The following is a 20,232-nucleotide window of genomic DNA, read 5'->3' as shown; positions in this document are numbered from 1 at the left end:
AGTATTTACTTAAAAATAAACCCAACTATACTAGATCCAACCACCCAGCGGGTGTAAGAATTTAAGAGAGCATCTTTACAGCACCTTGAGCCTCCATGACAAATGATAGCATGCTTTTTGAATGTTAATTTCAATGTGGATGCAAACTCAGCGCTGCATCTGAAACCCTCCTAAGTGTGGTTCTTAGAACTGTAAGCCCTGCCTGGCCCCATCACCTAACAGCAGGCAAATGTGGACACAGCCATGAATGGAGGAGGGACACACACTGTGACTTAGGCTCTCAACAAGCCTGAGGCTCCCTCCCAAGCCAGGCAGCTCAGGCAATGGACGAGGCAGCTAACTGGCCACAGGGAGTCTCAGGTCCACCTGGGGCCCTGCCGCTCCCCTGCTGTGTGGTCAGGAAGGCAGCTGCCCTTCTCAGGATTCAGCTTCCCAGTGGATAAGAGGAGGGCTGGCCCAGAACCCTCCTATGACTGTCACTATGGGATCCTGTGTGAGTCACAATATGGTGGGTTGGTTTTTGGAGACTAGACTGTAGCCAAGTAGGTGGTGGTGCCCTGGTTATGGGAAGAGCTACAGTCACCCTGCTCAGCACAGCACACTCCCTGCTGGGCTCAGGGTGGAGTGAGGCTGAAGTCATCATGGGGCCTCCTCACAAGTGCCCAGTACCAGACAGCCCTGGGAGGATGACGTGGCCTCCCTATCTCTCCTGTATGGTCCGCAGGTCCCCTGGAGCCGCACTGTGGTTCCGGGAGGTGAACACGTATCCTTTTCCTCTGCAGGCGTCAGTAGGTAAAGAGGAAACTTTCCCACTTTCAATCAGGTTAGTGCCTTCCTGAAGAAGAAATGGTATTTCCTAACATTGAGATGGAGAAAAGGGGTCTCTTTCTCACATCTGTAAGCTCCCATTCATTCTGTCTCTGTCTTTTACACACACAGACACACATAGACACACACACACACATACACAAGAATACCACTTCTCACCTTTCCTTTCTGTGTAGACCAGAGGAGGTATTATTATGAACAGGAATTTGCCCCGGCTAACCAGATGTGGCCCTCCTGCCTGCCACCTTCCTCTCTCTCCCACGCCCACAGCCCCCCTGCCCACTCTTCTGCCCATACAAACCGCCCAGATTCCAGCAACTTCGCTGCTGAACACCTCCAAACATAAACCTCCCAAATAACCCAGAGCTGCACCAAGAAATTGCAGACTTAAGCAAAGCAGTGAGAGGTCCGTGCACGCCCTTCCTGGAGCCTGGGCTCCAGCTAGTCTCTCTTACGTGTAAGTGAGAATGGCAGGTGAGTGACAAGGAGCAAAGACCACCCCCTCCCCATCATCAAAGGGTTGCAGAGTCAAAAGCAGGAGGGTGGGGATGTTCGACTCTTACACTTATTGGTGGATTTTTTTTAAGAGTGATAAGGTATTTATTACGTGCTCCTAAAATAATACGTCTGACTGTCATTTTAACAAATTCCTTGCGTTTTAAATCATGACTTCCTATGTGGACGTTATCTGGTTTGGCTTGATTTGCTTATTAAAATTTTCTCCCCCTAATGTTCCCTTTCAGCCAGCAATGAGTGGGACTTTATTTCTTTTTCAAAGAAAGAGAGCCCACACAATTTATGTAATTCTGTGATATTCTTCCACACAATGGCCAGCACAAAAGAAAGCTTTTTTAACACCCAGCTTTGAGGCTGAAAACACAAATTGAGGCGCAGATTTCAGGAACAGGTGTCTGGGAGCTGAAGAGTTAGATAGAGATGGTGGTTTAGCAGCCACCTCCCACTCTCCTCCCTTACACCCAACAGGGGGTCAGGGCCACCTCACAGCCCCTACACCCGCCCCTGCCCCACAACATCCCTCATGCACAGCAGTTCCTTCCCAAGCAGAGGTACAAATGTGTAAGCAGGACCCAAGTCTCAGGATTCGAGAGGGAGAGGAGGACCCAGGGGCAGTATTTAATCTCATCCCAACACTTTCGTCTTATCTGACAGGTGATGAAGGTGATTCCCAGAGAGGTGGAGCCCTTCTTTTCAGCCTAACGAATTGTTTTCCTTAGTGGTGACTCAGAGGAAATGAGTGGGCTGCAGTGATTTTTGTGATCTCTTGTGCCTGCGATTGGGTTGGGTAGGAGGTTTCTGCTTTTAGACAGTGAGGACCAGCGGGGGGCAGGGGGGCCAAAAATGAGTAGAGCTCTGGATAAAGCTCCTTGGCCTTGTCTCTGAACCCTCCAGCCGAAGCCATCCCCACTTCTCCTGTGCTGCCTCAGGGGTTCCCCTGTGCTTCTGCTGGTCCTGTATCCGGACACCTGACCTATCCCAATGCAGCTCAGGAACCAGGAACTCAACTCGAGTGACTCTGGGCACCAAGCCTTGTGCTTAAGGCAAAATAAGCCCTTAAAGAGTTCCTGAGCTCAAGGAGCAGAGCCCCATATCCAGGTGCACTCCAGCCCACACATTACCCACATGTGCATTCATTCATTCAACAGAGTTATTTATTTATTTATTTATTTATTTATTGAGATGGAGCCTTGCCCTGTCCGCAGGCTGGTGTGCAGTGGCGCAATCTTGGCTCACTGCAGTCTCCTCCTCCCTCCTCCTTCAAGCGATTCTCCTGCCTCAGCCTCCCAGGTATCTGGGATTATGGGCACGCATCAGCACTCCCAGCTAATTTTTGTTGCATCTTTAGTAGAGATGGGATTTCACCACGTTGGCCAGGCTGGTCTCGAACTCCTGACCTCAGGTGATCTGCCTGCCTTGGCCTCCTATAAAGTGCTAGGATTACAGACGTGAGCCACCACACCCAGCCTCAACAAAGTATTTACTGAGCATCATCTACGTTCATGCCAGGCACTACTTTTGCTGGAAATGCAGACATGAAGGAGCTGGGCTGGGCTGCACTCTTGGTGCCTGCCTTCTAAGTAGAGGGGACTGATAAAAACTAAGTTGACAGGAAGGGAGTTTTAGACAGAACATATCATTCAGGCTCTGATCGAAATCTCCATTGAGGCCAGAGAGGAAGCTGCGTGATTGAGAACAGCCACTGAATTCAGAGCGGAAGCTTTGGGGTAGAAGCTTCCCCTGGAAGTGATTAAGCCAGGTAGACTTCAGAACGTGTTCGGAAGGTAACACAGCACAGTCGCTCAGTCTCTAATGAGCTCACTTCCTACGATGACCTTGGCTTTTGTCAAAGCCTTGTACAAGGGATCTGCCATTATATTCGTGATTAAAAGTCTCTTAAGATCTTACTCACCACATTTCATTGTGTTCCCTACAGAAAGTCTAAGATGAAACATTTTGTTAAGAACTTGGAGGAAGAAAAAAGTCCCTGTATTGTGATCATAAGAACTAAGCTTTCCTTTTATCTTCTTGGCTGCCAAAAAGCCCAGAGAAGTATCTGAATCTCAATTACTACAATTCTGTCTGTCCGTTTTATAATTTGGGAAGAATGCTTAAGAATGATAAAAGTGTCTTCTTACAATCGCCCATACACAGGCTCAAATCTCCATTTCTCACCACACGATAGAGGACCTCAGAATTTTTATTAACCATTCTCAACCGGGTTTTCCAGCAACCTGAAAATAGAGATACTTGATAGTGTTTTCTGCTGTTGTGTTGTTGTTCATTTCTGGTGGGGGCACACAGTCTCGCTGTGTCCCGCACGCTGGAGTGCAGTACATGATTTCAGCTCACTGAATCCTCTGCCTCTCGAGTTAAAGCGATTCTCCCTGCTTCAGCCTCCCAAGCATATGGGATTACAGGTGCCTGCCACCACACCCAGCTAATTTTTTTTGTAGTAGAGACAGGATTTCACCATGTTGCCCAGGCTGGTTTCCTGTCTCAGGTGATCTGCCTGCCTCAGCCTCCCAAAGTGCTGGGATTATAGGCGTGAGCCACCGTGCCCGGCCTCGATAGTGCTTTGATGAGATCATGTACAAAAGTCCCCGGCGTAGAGCAAATGCTCAGAATTATTTTTGTCTTCCTTCATATTGCTACTTCCTAATTTCTGTCTGTTTTGTATTTTCCTATTTTATTATCTATGTCTTGGGTTGTAAATTTTCTCAAATCCTTTGTAGAAAAATGACAAGTTTTGATTCTCTCTTTTTAAAGTTCCATTACTCCCCTGGTGGCATAACAAAGCCGAGTGCTGGATAGCAAAAGCTGCAGGAGTCTACTTGATCAAAGTAAAATCTGCTCATGAACTAAAAAATGTATTACGTTCTTTCTTCCAACTAAATAATGCCAGTTCCTATAACCTCATCTTGTATACTTTAATGAAGTTTCCTTCAAGGGCTGTGTATTTCACTTACAATTTTTGATTTCTTGGTGTAGAGGCAATTTTTAAGAGTTATTTTCTCTATCATAGACATACCTTTGTCTGCTTTCATTTCTGAGAGGGCACTCACTCACGGTTTTATATTCCAAGACAGAAACGCTGTTAATGACTTTGTTAGATAGAAACTGACAGAGCAGAATCTTTTGTCTCTGGATTCTTTAAAAAAAAAAAAAAAAATCCATGCATAATCACGTGTTCCCTCCCTAGAAGTGATGATTTTCTGCTTTTAAGATTCTATTTTTTTACAGGTTTTGTTTTTGTTAATGTGCTATACTCCATAAGAATATCTTAAAACATATACCCACAAGTCCTGTTCCAAGATTTGAAAAAAAAAGAAAACAACCTTTGTTTAAGCATATCACTTACTTCAAAACATTTCAACAATTACAATGTTATTTAAGTTGGAAAGCAAAACAAATAAACATAACATCGGTGGGTCCTCTGCTACAAATAGGAAAAAAAAACAGCTGATGGCATTTTATTCCCCATAAAGCAGGGCACTTTGTACAGTGTATTTAAGTTGCTCTCAGGGGCTCACTCATCAGACCCACTTTTTTAAGGGTCAACTAAAATCTATGCTTGGCGTAGCTCATAACTAAGGATATGTGATCACTACCAAGAATTGGAAAATTACAGTGTTATTGAAACTATTGCTGATGTTCTTGTGGTCCTCCTATTAGCTCATATTATCCATCACCAAAGGGAAAAGAAGATGAAAGATACTCAAGTTATTAGTGGGTTGGAGAAAAGGCTAAGAGAAATTTAGTGATACCCATTGATTTCCCACACATACAGAGACCGGGAGGGCCACCCTCTGCAGAGAAGAAAGAGAAAGGAGATCTCCTGTTGGGGAGATTGGTTTCAGAGATGAGGAACAATAGCAGAGTTGTAAGACATTGGAATCACTGTCTAGGAAGAGAGTGGCTTTTTATCCAGGGCTACTTAAAAACAAGACAGAGCTTCGTCTATCTCCCACAGTTCAGATGTGAAGAGAGAATGATTAAATTCTTCTTCTAGCCTGATGAGCCTATAGTATATGTTAGAAATGTTTGTGAATGCCTGGGAGAAACCTGGCCACAAATAAATTGCATGTTGAGCAATCAGCTGTATCCACCTGCTGTGTTCAAGAAGCAACTGCTGACATTTGCTCAAATGCGCTCACCACAAACCAAACGAAAATACAACAAAAACAGGGTAACTAGGTGAGGGTGGATGTGCTAACTAACTTGATTGTGGTCATCATTTTACCATATATATATATATACACACACACACACACACATATATATATAATCTTCACAGTGTATACCTTAAAATCATACAATTTTATTTGTCAATTTTCCTCAATAAAACTGGGAAATTAAAAATAAAAAGGAGCAATTATTGTGAGTCTTTAATAAAAACACCTGTTTAGGACATTATGGAATATAATTTTATGTTTGCCTCCTTCCTACATAACTTTGTGTTCATATCTTCCTTTTCTTCTTTCTTTGTGCCAGCTACTAGTAAATTATCACGTCTTTCTGTGTTTCTTCTTTTTTTTTTTTTTTTTTTAGCCTCCGCCTCCTGGGTTCAAGCGATTCTTCTGCCTCAGCCTCCCAAGTAGCTGGGATTACAGGCACCACGCCACCATACCCAGCTAATTACTGTATTTTTAGTAAAGACCAGGTTCCACCATGTTGGCCAGGCTGGTCTTGAACTCCTGACCTCAGGTGGTCCACTCACCTTTGCCTCCAAAAGTGCTGGGATTACAAGCCTGAACTACGGCTCCTCATCATTTTATCTAGTTTTATAAGCCATCTTAAACTCTTTCTGGAACAAGAAGGGATATCATTGAGTAAAATGATTTCTATAAATTAAAGACTGGGGGGCTTTTCATGCCAGGAATTATGCCAGGTATAGGGGATATATAGAGGAGAAAACTTCACAGTGTAGGAGTGAACGTGGACAGATCAACTAGCAACAGTATCTAAGAATCTCTGCAGGGGAATGGGATTCCTGTGCATCATAGAGCAGAAAGTTCCACTCTTGGGAATGGGAAGGAGGCAAGGGGCGGTTACAGCAGAGTTGGTACCGGAGCATAATTCTGATGCAGAAGTGCAGATCCTGCCTGCAAGTAGGAATGGGGAGGATGTGTGCAAAGACAGGGTGGTGGGAGAGGGTGGGGTGCAAGGGACGGCTTTGAGGCTACCCTGCTTATCCCAGACAAATGTCATCGTTCCAATCCAGTCCTCTTTGACTAATGTTTCCTCCTCTACCTTTCCTCTCACCATGTGGACAGTGATCACGGGCATAATTTGACAGTTTCAGGAGCGTTGTCTAGTTTCCAGGGAATTTTGGTAAAAATACAATAGCAGAATTGTTGTCTTCAGCAAAAGAAAAACACCTACAATCCTTTTGAGGCCCTGATGGAAACCACGTAGATAAAAAACCTTTATCTTAGGCTCTTCAACATTAAGGCAAAAATATCTTAATCATAAACCTTACAAATAAAGGAGTCTCTCCCCCGAACACTGGTGTATAGAGCACCTTTACAGATACACTAGGCTGTTTAACACTTGCCGCTTTGATTTTGTAAGACAGCCTGAGGGTTTCTTGAATTCAGTGCATGAACTTAAGTGTTGAGGACTCTGGGGTGACACGAAGGAAGCCTGTTTAGTGATGGAGCCTGGCCAGGTGCCCACACCCTATGTCTCAGTGAGTTTTCCTTCCTAAAGTATCTTAGCAGGAGATTTTTATTTATTGAGCACTTACTGTATGAAGAATTTGACTTGCACTGTTTCACTAAATTCTGACAACAGCCCATTTACAGAGGAGGGAACTGAGATGCAGAAAGATTAAATCATCCAGGGATAGACCCATAGCTAGGAAGCAGGTAGGTGCTGCCTCCTCAGCTTTGATCATGGTGTAATTCATAATTATATACTTGACTACCGCACTTAACTCCAAGTGGTTTTGAATCTCTGTAATACTATAACATGATATGAGTCCACTTAAAGTACACGGGAACTAAACGAACCTTGTGCTCTTGCAGAAGCCTGTCTGTTTTGGGGATTTTACAAAGGTCTCTGGACAGAGCCTCCCGGAGAGGTGTCAGCTTACTGAGATCCTCCCTGAACTGCCCAGAATAGCCATGGTGCCTTGAGACAGGTGGGTGGTTCCTGCTTCCCTGGCCTCCAGCGCTTTGCCTGTCTTCCTGAGAGGAGGGATGGTTTCCAGGCAACACCATGGTCCATCTATTTTCATACTGCTGTAGTGACAGGCATTTTGAAAAAATAAACATGGTTCCAATAGGGTGATGAGATGCTTTTTGGAGTCTGGCTTATCTGCCTGTTATAATTCTACAGCAACCACCAGTAGGGCCAAAGGAATTCCAAACAGGAGACACAGATGAATGAAAAGGCCTGCCTGCCCCACGGCCATACAGGACCAAGACTCACAGAATGCCAACACTGTGCTTTCTCAGGCTAATAGACTTTTTACAACGTCCCGGTCTTGGAGGTTGGAAGAAGCGTGGGCCTAAATTACTGCTAACTAGATCGATGTAAACAAAAAAATAGACTGTTGCTGTAATCTGCAGATCATGGCTGGTAAACAAAAAGTCAATAGCTTGCCTTTGATTGAGGTGCATAATAAGTTACAGTTCCTGGGATCTAAACTTCATCTGTCAACACTTTTTTAGGGCTTAATCTTCCCTTCTTGAAAACTAGGTACAGAACAACATGAACTTCAATAACCAGAACCCCCAGAAATGTTCATTTAAACCCAATTTTAGCATACTTTGATGGAGTCAGAATCACCCTTGCTTGTTTCTAAAACAAATCCCATGGGTGAGTTCTATTTGCTGCCTGTCCTTTTGTGTTATCAAAGTTATCTGTTTCCAAAACGAGTTATTGGTCTGCATCAGCTTGGCTCATTTTAAGTGCTCAAAATTGTAAACAATACAAATATGCATCTTTTTCTCATCAGATACAAGGTTTTCTACAATACCATTGGCTGTATCCAAGGGAGATACAGTCCTTTGAGATTGGATTTTATTGAAAATCATGGTGTTCAAAGAGTACTAGGATGTTTGAAGTCCTTCATGGAAATTTCATACGGCCAAAGGCATTCTGTAGAGTGAAAGGTTGTAAATGGAGAAGTGGCTGCCTCACCCAGGAGGGACCACCCCTAATTCTAGGCTGTGTGTAGGGACCTGAATGCTGCAGGGATCACTGAGAGGTTAATAATGATAATCATTTGTTTGCCTTAAAGAAGGATAAAATCAGATCCAATCTAATTGATGTTGGAGAACTCGAGGGATGGCATTTGGTTGGGGAATAGTCACACCTTCAGGCTCGTTCTACACATCCCAGTTCTTCTGGGATCAAGTGGGTTAGAGCCTGGAGAGGCAGCGACTCCAGCAGAGTATGGAAATGAAGGGCACCCTGGTGCACTCGTGTTTTTGTTCCTGCTGTCCCCGTGTGAACCCAGAGCTGCAGCCTTTGTCACGAGGAAGATGCTCTATGCCATGTTTCAGATCTGCCCAGCAGGGCAGCTCACTCACAGCGCGTGTCTCCCAGAACATCTTTCTTTCATTTTCGTGTGATGACAGCAGCTGAGTTGCCGGTGTGCCCTGACCCTGCTCGCTGTCTCTTTGCTCCCACAGAATCTGTACCAGAACAGGTTTTTAGGCCTGGCAGCCATGGCGTCTCCTTCTAGAAACTCGCAGAGCAGACGCCGGTGCAAGGAGCCACTCCGATACAGCTACAACCCTGACCAGTTCCACAACATGGACCTCAGGGGTGGCCCCCATGATGGCGTCACCATTCCCCGCTCCACCAGCGACACCGACCTGGTCACCTCGGACAGCCGCTCCACACTCATGGTCAGCAGCTCCTACTACTCCATCGGGCACTCGCAGGACCTGGTCATCCACTGGGACATAAAGGAGGAAGTGGATGCTGGGGACTGGATTGGCATGTACCTCATTGGTGAGTAGAATGTGCCAAGTGTATTATTCGTCATTCACTTTTACATAAGCTGTCGCATTTTAATAACCTCTACCATATAATTAAAATAGGCAGCTGTGTTATATGCCAGATTTGAACACACTGAAGACCACTGTTGCATGACCTTGCTTTTCTGCAAAGTGGACAATAAGGCCTCTCTTGCCATCTCTATTCCATGGAAGAAAATCATGAGATAGAGTACAGTGTGGTTAAATGCAAACATCATCATTTGCAACTATAGAAGCTCTTCTACTTGTGAATAAGTTAATATCAAAAGCCTATTTTTAAATCTATGTGCTTATAAGACAAAGTATCACCATATGCCTAACAAATGTATGCACAGCTACGTGGAGATAATTTCACTTTAGTTTCCAGCATAATCTTCACCGGCTCTTCCAACATTCTTACTGCTTTGTATTCAACAGACAAGCTGGGAATTATACATACAGGCATGGTGCTGGGGAAAGTTGACTTGCCTTACTCTTTAGGTGGAGATTTATCCAAAATTTTGAAAGTGCCAAAGTTGAAAGTTTACTAGAAGAAATGGTTCTATGTGAATTTTCTAAAGTCTTTGGAAACAAAATAAATTATGCAAGTAAGTTGGATGCTGAGGCAATTATTTTTATGAAAGTTTCACCATTCCCATAGATTGGTTTTGAAACTAAATCTTATAATTATGGAAACCAATTTAAATGAAAAATGTATTTCATCTATTTTATGTAATAGAATCAGCTGTCATGGAAATTGATGCGTTACCCAAAAGTCAAGTTGTAATTGCTGGAAGGCCACCAGAGTCAACAGATTCTAACACATGAAAGACCACAGGTCCATCCGAGGCCAGGCCTTCTGCCTTCACTTTGTGTTGTGCAATATTTGCACATTCAGACACACAACACCGGATTTAACATCACAGAAAGTTATGGATTGTTATCAGTAGTTTAAAGCCTTGACAATTTTTCTGATAAAATAAAGGGGATCTTATCTGACTAACCAGTTCTCAGGGAAATATTCTTGGGTCTCTTAAAGGTTTCTCCATCAGCTTAGTTAGCATGTTTATAATACACACATTCATGTAAAGATGAAGATGCGTGCATTCATGTAAAGATGGAGATGAGTACATTGTTGAAATTTTTACACAAATAGCTGTGACTAGCTGAACTCGATTTCTGAATTTTAAAATTTAATTTGTTTCTGAAAAAAAACAGTTCTTGAATAAAAGCAGATACTATCAATCAAGAACAGTGCAAAATAACACCCCAATGAGCATATTTTGTTTCATTTACATTTTTTTGTTTTAAATTTGATTATCCACATTTAAAATGTAGAGATTTCAAGTTGAAACCAAACTTTCTAGCTTCTTTTACAAAAGCCTCCAATTTGGCAGCCTGAGCCTGTGATACCGCATGGTTCTAATCTGCTGGAGTTAAGCATCTGCACCCCCCTCCACCTCCCCACCCCCTCCAAGACTGGCCTGTGACCTTCAGTGTTGCCACAGTCCCCTCCCACCCATTCCAACCTTCATCTTGAGTGTTTTGCATTTAGCATCTGAGGCAATTAGGTTTAGGGCTCTGAATCTAGGATTTTGGTTTGGTTTGGTTTTGGTTTTGGTTTTTTTGTTGTTGTTGTTTGGTTGGTTTGGTTTTTTATCAAGATGGAGTCTCACTATGTTGCCCAGGCTCAAATCAAATTCCTGGGCTCAAGTGATCCTCCAGCTTCAGCCTCTCCAAATGCTGAGATTACAGGCATAAGCCACCATTCCTGGCCCAGATCTAGTTTTGGGTCAACTCCTTACAAGTGTATCTTCTCGCAGTTGGTGAGTGCTGATGCTGTTCCTCAAGTCAGGGACCCACTGGAAGAGAAGCCTATTTGGGGAGAAGGTAATGAGCTCAAGGTGGAATTACTGAGTGTGGGACACCTGAGGGATGTGCATCCACAGTGAATGAATGAATGGGTCTGAAGCTCAGCCAGGGATCCACGCTAGGGTTGTAGATTTGGGGTAACAGACACCTTGGGGGTGGATAAGCTCACTCTAGTGTTGTGTGCAGAAAGAGAGCACCAGATAGTCACAATGAGAGAGGGGCAGGGGAGAGGCAGACAAGGAACTCAAACAGAAGAGAAGGAGGTGGTGAAGAGGCAGGAAAACCAGGACACTGGAAAGGACAAAAGAAGAGGGTGGTAAAGGAGGGGGTGGGTAGCCAGAGCAGATATTACGAAACTCCGTGAATGAATAAGATCTGGTGTTATCATGACATTTTGACTGAGACAAAAGTAACCACAACTCATCATCCTAGAACCTTAATTTGACAGTTTGTTATTCTCATTGTAGCTACACATATATAACTGTGAAGTTATGTAATGCAAAATGCCAACACTTTCACAGCATAGCATTTCAAAAATAACTTCCCAATCTGAAACTGTCTGTGAATCTTTAAAGTTAATAATGTGTAAGTCCTTCGTAGCTTATCTTCTGCATTTACCGTGCTACTCCAGAGATCAAATCAGAGATCTAGGCTGAGAAACGTAGACATGGTGATTTCATCTCATCTGTCATTTCATGAATGAGGAGAGGTTGACTCCGTGGCTCCCACAGTCACACAGCTACCTCCCCTGGCACAAGACTCATGCTGCCACGAGTGTAGCACAGCGTTGTGATGTAGTGATGGGTATGGGCCACGCCACATCCGTGAGCCATCAAATGTCCAGCACAGGCCAGGGTTGTGATGCTTTCAGCATGGTAGACTACTGGAGCTCTCAAAGCAAATAGGACTGTTCTGCTGTAAGAGGGGGAAAATGCCTGCATGTGGAGGGGGATGTGTAGTGTGTAGCTGCTGATTTAGGGATACCAACTCTGAAGAATTAAAGTTTTTCCTTGACATCAGGCACCCTATTAGAATCTAAAAGAGCAGAAACTGTATTTCTCAGTTAAGGCACAAAAAGAACGCTTGTGTCCAAAGAAACAATATGAAGGAGAGGCCACAGAAGAGGAGAAAGTGGCATTGATTTTTAGGAGCTCTTCTATCGCTTTATGCTTAGAGTCCCTTCTTCTACAAGACAGTGAGCTTCTGCATCATTGGCTTAGTAATAAGAAAGACAAGTAGATTCTCCCCATATCTCCTGTCCCATTATTATTATTATTATTATTAATTTTCAGACAGTCTTGCTCTGTTGCCCAGGCTGGAGTGTGGTGGTGTGATCCTGGCTCACTCCAACCTCTGCCTCCCAGGTTCAAGTGATTCTCCTGCCTTAGCCTTCCGAGCAGCTGGGACTACAAGTGTGTGACACCACGCCTGGCTAATTTTTGCATTTATAGTAGTGATGGGGGTTCACCACATTGGCCAGGCTGGTCTCAAACTCCTGACCTCAGGTGATCCACTCGCCTTGGCCTCCCAAAGTGCTGGGATTACAGGCATGAGCCACCGCGCCCAGCCTCGTGCTGTTATTTAGTAAAGCCATGCATGGTCCAGCCACAGTGGGAGAATCCTGGGAGATTTTTTTCCAAGATTTGGTGGTCAGAAGGCATGAATTACTCTGAAAAATGGAAGCTATATCTTTTTTCTGATGGGTGTAGGAGACCTGGGTAGTATACTGATTCTCTCTTTTTATCAGTCGTGGGCTCACTTGCTCATTCCACTCTTAACAGCAATAGTATGTTTGCTGTCCACTCTTCTATTATAGATTATGGTATGGAAACCATAGCTATAATTTTTATTTTGAACAAATCAAGAGAAAATACATTACTTGTTTCTTAGGTATTCTATTTCTGTAAGCCTCATTAGAACTTTCTGATTAAAATTTTCATAACCACAAAGATCCTTTCTCTATTATAAACTGTGGAACAGGTGGTAGGATTCTACACACCAGAAGAAATATATACCACTCAGAAAATACAATCTTTTCCTGAGAAACTTATCTCTACATGTTCTGTACAAAATGTACGATGACAGAAGCTTAACCAGTACGGATGTGAGCTAGTGTTTCACGTTATTATTAATGGTTTTACATATTAAATATCATGGAGATTTGCAATAGAGGGCCCTATTTTTAGCCCAGATTCTAAGCAGAAATAGCTGCTTATTAGATGTTGGACACTGTTCTAAGACCGCTAGCTATATTAGCTCAAGGAATCCTTACAATAAGATTTTGAGGTAGGTACTTATAGTATGTATCCCCATTTTGTAGTGAAGGATTAAATAAACTGCCTAAGATCACATAGTAATGATAGATTTAAGTTTCCTGCCTCGTGTTTAGCAGGTCCCAAGGCAGCCCATGTGAGTGACGCAAAGGCAGCAGCCTCCTCGTAGAGCCAGTTAAGCAGAGTTATCCTGATTCCAGAAGCCCTGCTAGAGTCCAGTTCTCTAGGCACCGAACTCCCTGTATTAAATCCCTTTCTGCATAAAACACATAGACTGAGTCTGGATTTCTGCAGCTGACCCTGCCAATGCATTTGGATTCCTAAGCAAAGACTAAGTAACTTTTCTAACAACTGGTAACAAATGCCTTTGGGGAAGGGTTTGACCTCTCAGCCCAGATGACCTCTCAGCCCAAAAATACAGACTATTCTGTTTCTCTTGGATGGTATTTGTGATTAAATGTTATTGTTAGTGTGACGGAAGGGGCTGCTTATCAGGACCAATAGCCAGTCCTTTAAAATGTATTGTGTTTAAATGTCTATGGCAAAATATACCTTTCTCGCATTAATATGGGTTGGTTGTTTTGTTTTGTTTTTTCCATCCTCTTTATCCTTCTCTGATTCTTCCCACCTCCCCTTTATCCTTTTCTCATTCGTGCTCCTGTGGTTCCTTGATAATTCACCCACTCTCGTACTTTCTATATTCTAATGAAATTACCTGTTTTCTTGAATACATCCCCAAATATATTAGAAACTCCCTGAGAACATAGACCGTGTCTTGTTCACCAGTGTATCCCCAAGGTTTAGCACAATGCCTGGAACAGAGCAAAGTACCCAATATCCATTATCTCACGCATGAATGGACATCCTCCTTCCAGGTGTTACTGTCCATAAATCCCTGACTATGAATATGAAAGGGAATATCCCAGTGATCAGAGTGGATAAATTCAGGGAAATACCGTCCCTTGGAGAACTGCTATAATGAGGCAAATTTCTACCTGGGTGTGAGACTTGTTATATCTGTGCTGAAGACCCAGGGAGCTAGGAAAATATTATGCCTTTTTGCAGAAATGAGGCAATTACTGTAAAAGATGTATTATGCAATCTTCTTAGCAACCCAAACAGGGCTGTGAGCACAACTGTGAATAAAAAGACAGGCAAATTTTGCAAACAAGCGATTTTCCAAAGGATACAAACAGTTCTTATCAGTAATGAGTGTTCATTTGCCCAGTCATTTTTTGCCCGAGAAGGGGCAGCTTAAAATGTGCAATCCACATAGCAGATTACAAGAAGGCTTAGCAGTTATCTCATTTAGTGCTCCCCTGTAAGACTGAAGTTTTATGACTACTCCCCACTTTGCAGATGAGGAAAGACTGTAGAACTGACATGATTGGCAAATGGCATGCAAGACCTCAAGAGCTGGGCCCTTTGGCTTCAAGCTCAGTGCTTTTTGCACTTCATCTCTGTTTTCTCAGTCCAGCTCAATGCAGCATGTGACCCGGAGAGAATCCGCAGAAAAAAGAGCAATCATGAAAAGAGCTCTCTGCAGAGCCGGACTCTGGGCCTGCCCTCAGGAGCCCTTTGCCCAGGTTGTCCCTCCAGCCCCTGCAGTGGATTTGGACTCTCAAAACCTGGCTTTCCCCACAGCCTCAGATCCACCTCACTCAGATTATTTCCGGTGGAGTAGAAACTACAAGGGCACCATAGAAGATCAACAAATTCACATTCCTGTCTTAGTCTGCACTGAAGGTGTGGGGTCTGGAACGAAGAAGGTGACAGGCAGCTTAGTGTTCTCAGATCTGTCCTCCCCAGGAATGCTGCATTTCTCTCCGGACACTGGCTTTAAAGATGACATGGATGGGTTGCAAAGTGATGAGCAGATAAACAGCAAGAGGTGAAAACATACAGTCATCAAGAGCTCCTCCCAGTCCTCGTCTCCTCCACCAGTGCACTCCTGACCACCCCCTGGCTGCCTTCCTTGTCACTCTCTGTCACAGCACCCTGTTCTTTTCCTTTCCATTTTTTTTTTTTTCCAGTTTGTGAGATGGAGTCTCAATCTGTTGCCCAGGCTGGAGTGCAGTGGCGTGATCTTGGCTCGCTGCAACCTCCACCTCTTGGGTTCAAGCGATTCTCCTGCCTTAGCCTCCTGAATAGCTGGGATGACAAGTGTCTGCCACCACGCCCAGCTAATTTTTTTAGTAGAGATGGAGGTTTCACTGTAATATTGGGGTTCAGGGGTTCAGGGTGCCCTCAGCTCCCCTGAGAGGACGTTTCTCCAGGTTCTTGGCCTCCTGCCCTCTCAAGAATGAGAGAGGGGACCACAGCACAGTGTGCAGGGAATGCCGGACTCAAACGTGTTTATAGAAAGTGATTTATTTAGAGAGAGAGAGAGAGAGAGAGAGAGAAACAGGAGAAGGAGAGAGAAAGAAACAGCTAACTCTCACACTGAGTGAGAGAATCCAGAAAGACGGAATCCAGGAGAGGAAAGCAGCTTCCACCCTGAGTGGAAGGGAATAGAGAGAGATGGCGTTTAGGAGGGAAGACAGGCTTCCATGAAAGTGTGGAAGGGGACTCCAGGGGGAAAATCCAGGATAGAGAAAGATGGCTTCAACGAAGGGAGTGTTCATGGAAGGGGACCCAAATATGGAGTCCAAAGGGATGTGGAAGAAGGGGACTTTTAGCCTGGGAGGAGCCCCCACCTTCTCTAAGGCCCCGGGCCAATGAAAGGAGTTCCTTAGAACTTCCGCTGAGTGATTGACTCTTAGTTTCTTCCCGTGCCCGTGAAATTCAAACATAAACCAATAAATCTCCCAGATGGAGAGAGATAGGAGGGGGGCATGGTGCTGGGAAGTTCTTGCCCTTAAAACTACACCCCCTTGTGGACACAGAAAGAGAACACCTTCCCCCATTCCCCCCCTCTGAACAGGAAAGCACAACTCCTTTTGGAACACAGAAGTCAATCCTCTTTAACTACTTCCTGCTGAAATGGGGCGTAGAAGGGGTCCTGCAGTTGAGCTTTCCTCCAGAGGGGAGCCTTTCAGGGGCACAGGTTGATCTAGAGGTCCATGATGGAGCTCACAGGCCAAGGACATCTGGGGTTCCAGCAGCAGGATTATTTGTGACCTTATGTTTCTATAGGAAACGAATGTGACAAGGTGGTTAAAGATGAGAGGCCCAGAGGCCAACAAATATAGAGTGGTTATAAACAAGCCTAGGAGAGAATAATGCCAGGACAGTCAGTTGTTAAACAAGCCTCACAACACTTAAATAGTTTACAAAATAGCAGCATTTTCTCCAGGAAGAAACAGGTTCCCCTCTTCTCTTTTGTTAGCCGATTTAGGGCCCTTTTATTTTGAAGAGCTATGGCAACTAAAGAGTTAAGCTAGTTTGCAGAGAGAATCAGCAACCTTTTAATGTTAGTAATTAACTCCTGAGATAGCTTATAGTGACTGAATAGAGGTAGTAACTTTCCTAATACCAGCACCAAGGTTTTCTATTATTTGACCACTCTCCCCACCCCATGGTAGGAATAACTGGAGGTTGAGGGATAGCACAGGTGAGGGTTATAGTCCCATTAATGCCCGGATATAAATTACTTCCCTGAAGATCTTGTTGGAAAAGCATATGTAGATCTTCTAATGGCTTGCAGGGGTATGGAAGGTCGTCTCCTGGAACTTCAGGCTGCCGAGTGGAGGGTCTCTCACTTTCCTCAGGGGGTGTCCAAGGCTTCAGCCGAGTGTGATGAATCCAGGAGTCAGTTCCCACCACCTTAACTGCCATTGGGGTAGACAGAATAACTGAAAATATTCCTTCCGGAGACGGGTCTGGAGAGGGAGAGTCTGAGGGGGGGGATTTAACAAGCACCAAGTCTCCGGGGCAGAATGACTCTTTCCCTTTTTCCCTCATGTATCTTTCAGGCAAAGTCTTAAGAGCCTGTTGGTACTTAGCCAAGGAGGTTATATCTTTTATTAGATCTGCTGTTTCCTTGTCTAATACGAGATCATTAGTAAGAAAGGGCCGTCCATAAAGCATCTCATAGGGACCGAGTCCTGTTTTCTGAGGAGAGCTTTGAGCCCTTAAGAGTGCCATTGGTAATAGGGAAGGCCACAGTTGGTGGGTTTCCTGTGTCAGTTTCTTTAGGTGTCTCTTAAGAATTTCATTCATCGTCTCCACTTTCCCTGAGGACTGAGGCCTCCAAGCACAGTGGAGATGATTCTGTATCCCTAGCACCCTGGAAATTCCTTGGGTTACTGCAGCTTTGAAGGCAGGACCGTTATCATTTTGAAGACAGCGAGGGAGTCCAAATCTAGGGATTATTTCATTAATCAGGAGTTTTATTACTTCTTGGGCTTTTGCTGTTCTACAGGGGAAAGCCTCAACCCAGCTTGTGTAGGTATCCACACATACTCGCAGATATTCATATCCCTGAGACTTAGGGATATGGGTAAAGTCCATTTGCCAGTCCTCACCTGGGTAATGACCGGTTCGCTGTTCCCCAGGGGGAGCTTTTCGATGTGCCAAAGGATTATTTTTCTGACATACTTCACATCCTTTGACTGTTTGTTGGACAGCCTTGAAGAGACCTTTGTCTGTAAATATAGATTTGGCCATCCGATGTGTATTCTCTATACCCATATGGAAGGTTTGTTGTAGGGTTTTAAGTACTGTCCACCGGCTGGCAGCAGGTAGAAGCACTTTTCCTTCTTCAGTGGCTCACCATCCTGAAGGAAGAAGATTATGTCCCTGGGAGATTGCCCACTCTACCTCTTCTGATGAGTATTGAGGTCTGGTTCCCTGGAGTGGTTTCTTCTGTATTAAAGGTCCTCCCATAAATGCTTGTCTAGCTGCCCTTTTAGCCTCTAGGTCAGCTTGGAGTTTGCCCTCAGCTACCTTCTCATCTCCTTTCTGGTGACCCCAACAGTGTAAGACTGCTACCTCTTTGGGTTCTTAGACAGTTGTAATAAGTCTGAAATTTCCTTGCGATATATAATGGGAGTTCCTGCTGAGGTTAGGAACTCTCTTTCCTTCCATATGGCAGCATAAGCATGCAGAACCAGGTAAGCATATTTGAAATCTGTGTATATGTTGACTTTCTTTCCTTTTCCTAATTTTAGAGCTTGGGTGAGGGCTATCAGTTCTGCCAGCTGGGCACTAGCACCAGGAGGAAGAGATTTGCTTTCAAGCTCTGTTTGATCACTGACTACTGCATATCCTGCCTTTTGAAAACTTCATTTTCCACAAAGGAACTTCCGTCAGTGTAAAGGTTAAGGTCAGCGTTGGCTAGAGGAGTAGCTAAGAGATCCTTTCGAACTGCATTGTTCTGAGTTGTAATCTGCTGACAATCGTGCTCTGTGTCTGCTCCTGTCTCAGGGAGGAAAGTAGCTGGGTTGAGGGCTGCACATGTACACAGTTGGAGTACAGGCCCTTTAAGCACTAAGGCCTGATATTTGAGGAGGCCATTGTCAGACAGCCATAAGCCTCCTTTAGAGGCCAGAATTCCAGCTACATCATGTGAAGTCCATGCAGTTAGATCTTTCCCTTGCACTATTTTAACTGCCTCTGAGACTAGTACAGCCACCGCGGCTACGACTCACAAGCAGTGTGGCCAGCCTTTTGCTACTGCATCGATTTCATTACATAGGTACACCACTGGTTGTGGCGTGGCTCCCTGACTCTGGGTGAGAACCCCCAGTGCCACTCCTGACTTCTCTGTGATGTATAGGGAGAGGTCGTTCCCTGTAGCAAGGCTTAGAGCTGGAGCTTGCAGTAGTGCTTGCTTCAGCGTCTGAAAGGCTGCCTCAGCTATAGGGCCCCAGAGCACGAAATGGGTCTTAGCTTTTTGGGTTTCCTTAATCAGGGTGTACAGAGGTTTTGCTATTTCACCATATCTGGGAATCCACAATCGGCAAAACCAGTTATTCTCAAGAATCCCAGTAACTGTTTTAAAGTCTTGGGATGGGGGAAGCCCAGTATGGGTTGGAGACGTCCCTTATCTAGGGTCCAAGTGCCCTTAGACAAGACTGGCCTCAGGTATTTTACCTCCTGCCTATAAAGTTGGGCCTTTGGTTTGGAAACTTTATATCTACAGGTGGCAAGGAAGTTTAGGAGGTCCTGAGTGGTCTGCTGACACTGGGTTTCTGAGCTTGCAGTTAAAAGTAAGTCATCCAGATACTGAAGAACCAGGGTACCTGGATGTGAGAAACTACTAAGGTCCTGAGCTGGGGCCTGGCTGAACATGTTGGGGCTGTTTCTGAAGCCCTGAGGTGAAACTGTCAGGGAGCTGAGAGCTCTGTTCTAAAGGGTCTTCAAAGGCAAACAGAAACTGAGGGTCAGGATGTAGTGGTACACAGAAAAAGGCATCTTTAAGGTCCGGAACTGTAAACCATTGTGCCTCTCCTGGTATTTGAGAGAGTAAGGTGTAAGGAGTAGGTGCGGCTGAGTGTAAAGGAATCACAGCTTCCTTAATAAGTCTAAGATCCTGCACCAACCTCCACTGTCTATTAAGTTTCTGCACTCCTAAAATTGGAGTATTACAAGGGCTGTTACAGGACTTCACTGGACCCTGAGCTTTTAAGTCCCTTACAATATCCTGTAGTCCCTTTTTGGCTTCTGGTCTTAGGGGTACTGTCTTTGGTAAGGAAAAGATGTGGGATCCTTTAGCCTTATTCGAATTGGGCATGCATTCTTTGCCCATCCAAATTGTCCATCCATTGCCCAAACTTCAGGATTAATCCCCTCTTAAAATAATGGGTGTAAGGGTTATTGCCGAGTTT

At 44.4% G+C, this 20,232-nt stretch overlaps 1 protein-coding gene across 10 annotated transcripts in view; it reads left to right on the top strand.

The window, feature by feature from the left end:
• Nucleotides 1-20,232, top strand: part of HECW1 (HECT, C2 and WW domain containing E3 ubiquitin protein ligase 1) — a 454,797-nt gene that overhangs the window by 187,112 nt on the left and 247,453 nt on the right. For all 10 annotated transcript variants that reach the window (XM_032244417.1, XM_032244423.1, XM_032244418.1 and 7 more), the window contains one exon: nt 8,988-9,312. In XM_032244417.1, the coding sequence (XP_032100308.1) occupies nt 8,988-9,312 (325 nt within the window). The remainder of the gene's footprint in view (nt 1-8,987; nt 9,313-20,232) is intronic.

Source organism: Sapajus apella, unplaced genomic scaffold (genome assembly GCF_009761245.1).
Source record: "Sapajus apella isolate SASKATOON/1434 unplaced genomic scaffold, GSC_monkey_1.0 scaffold54, whole genome shotgun sequence".
In the NCBI taxonomy this organism is placed as follows: domain Eukaryota; kingdom Metazoa; phylum Chordata; class Mammalia; order Primates; family Cebidae; genus Sapajus; species Sapajus apella.
This window is presented reverse-complemented; position numbering and strand designations above follow the sequence as displayed.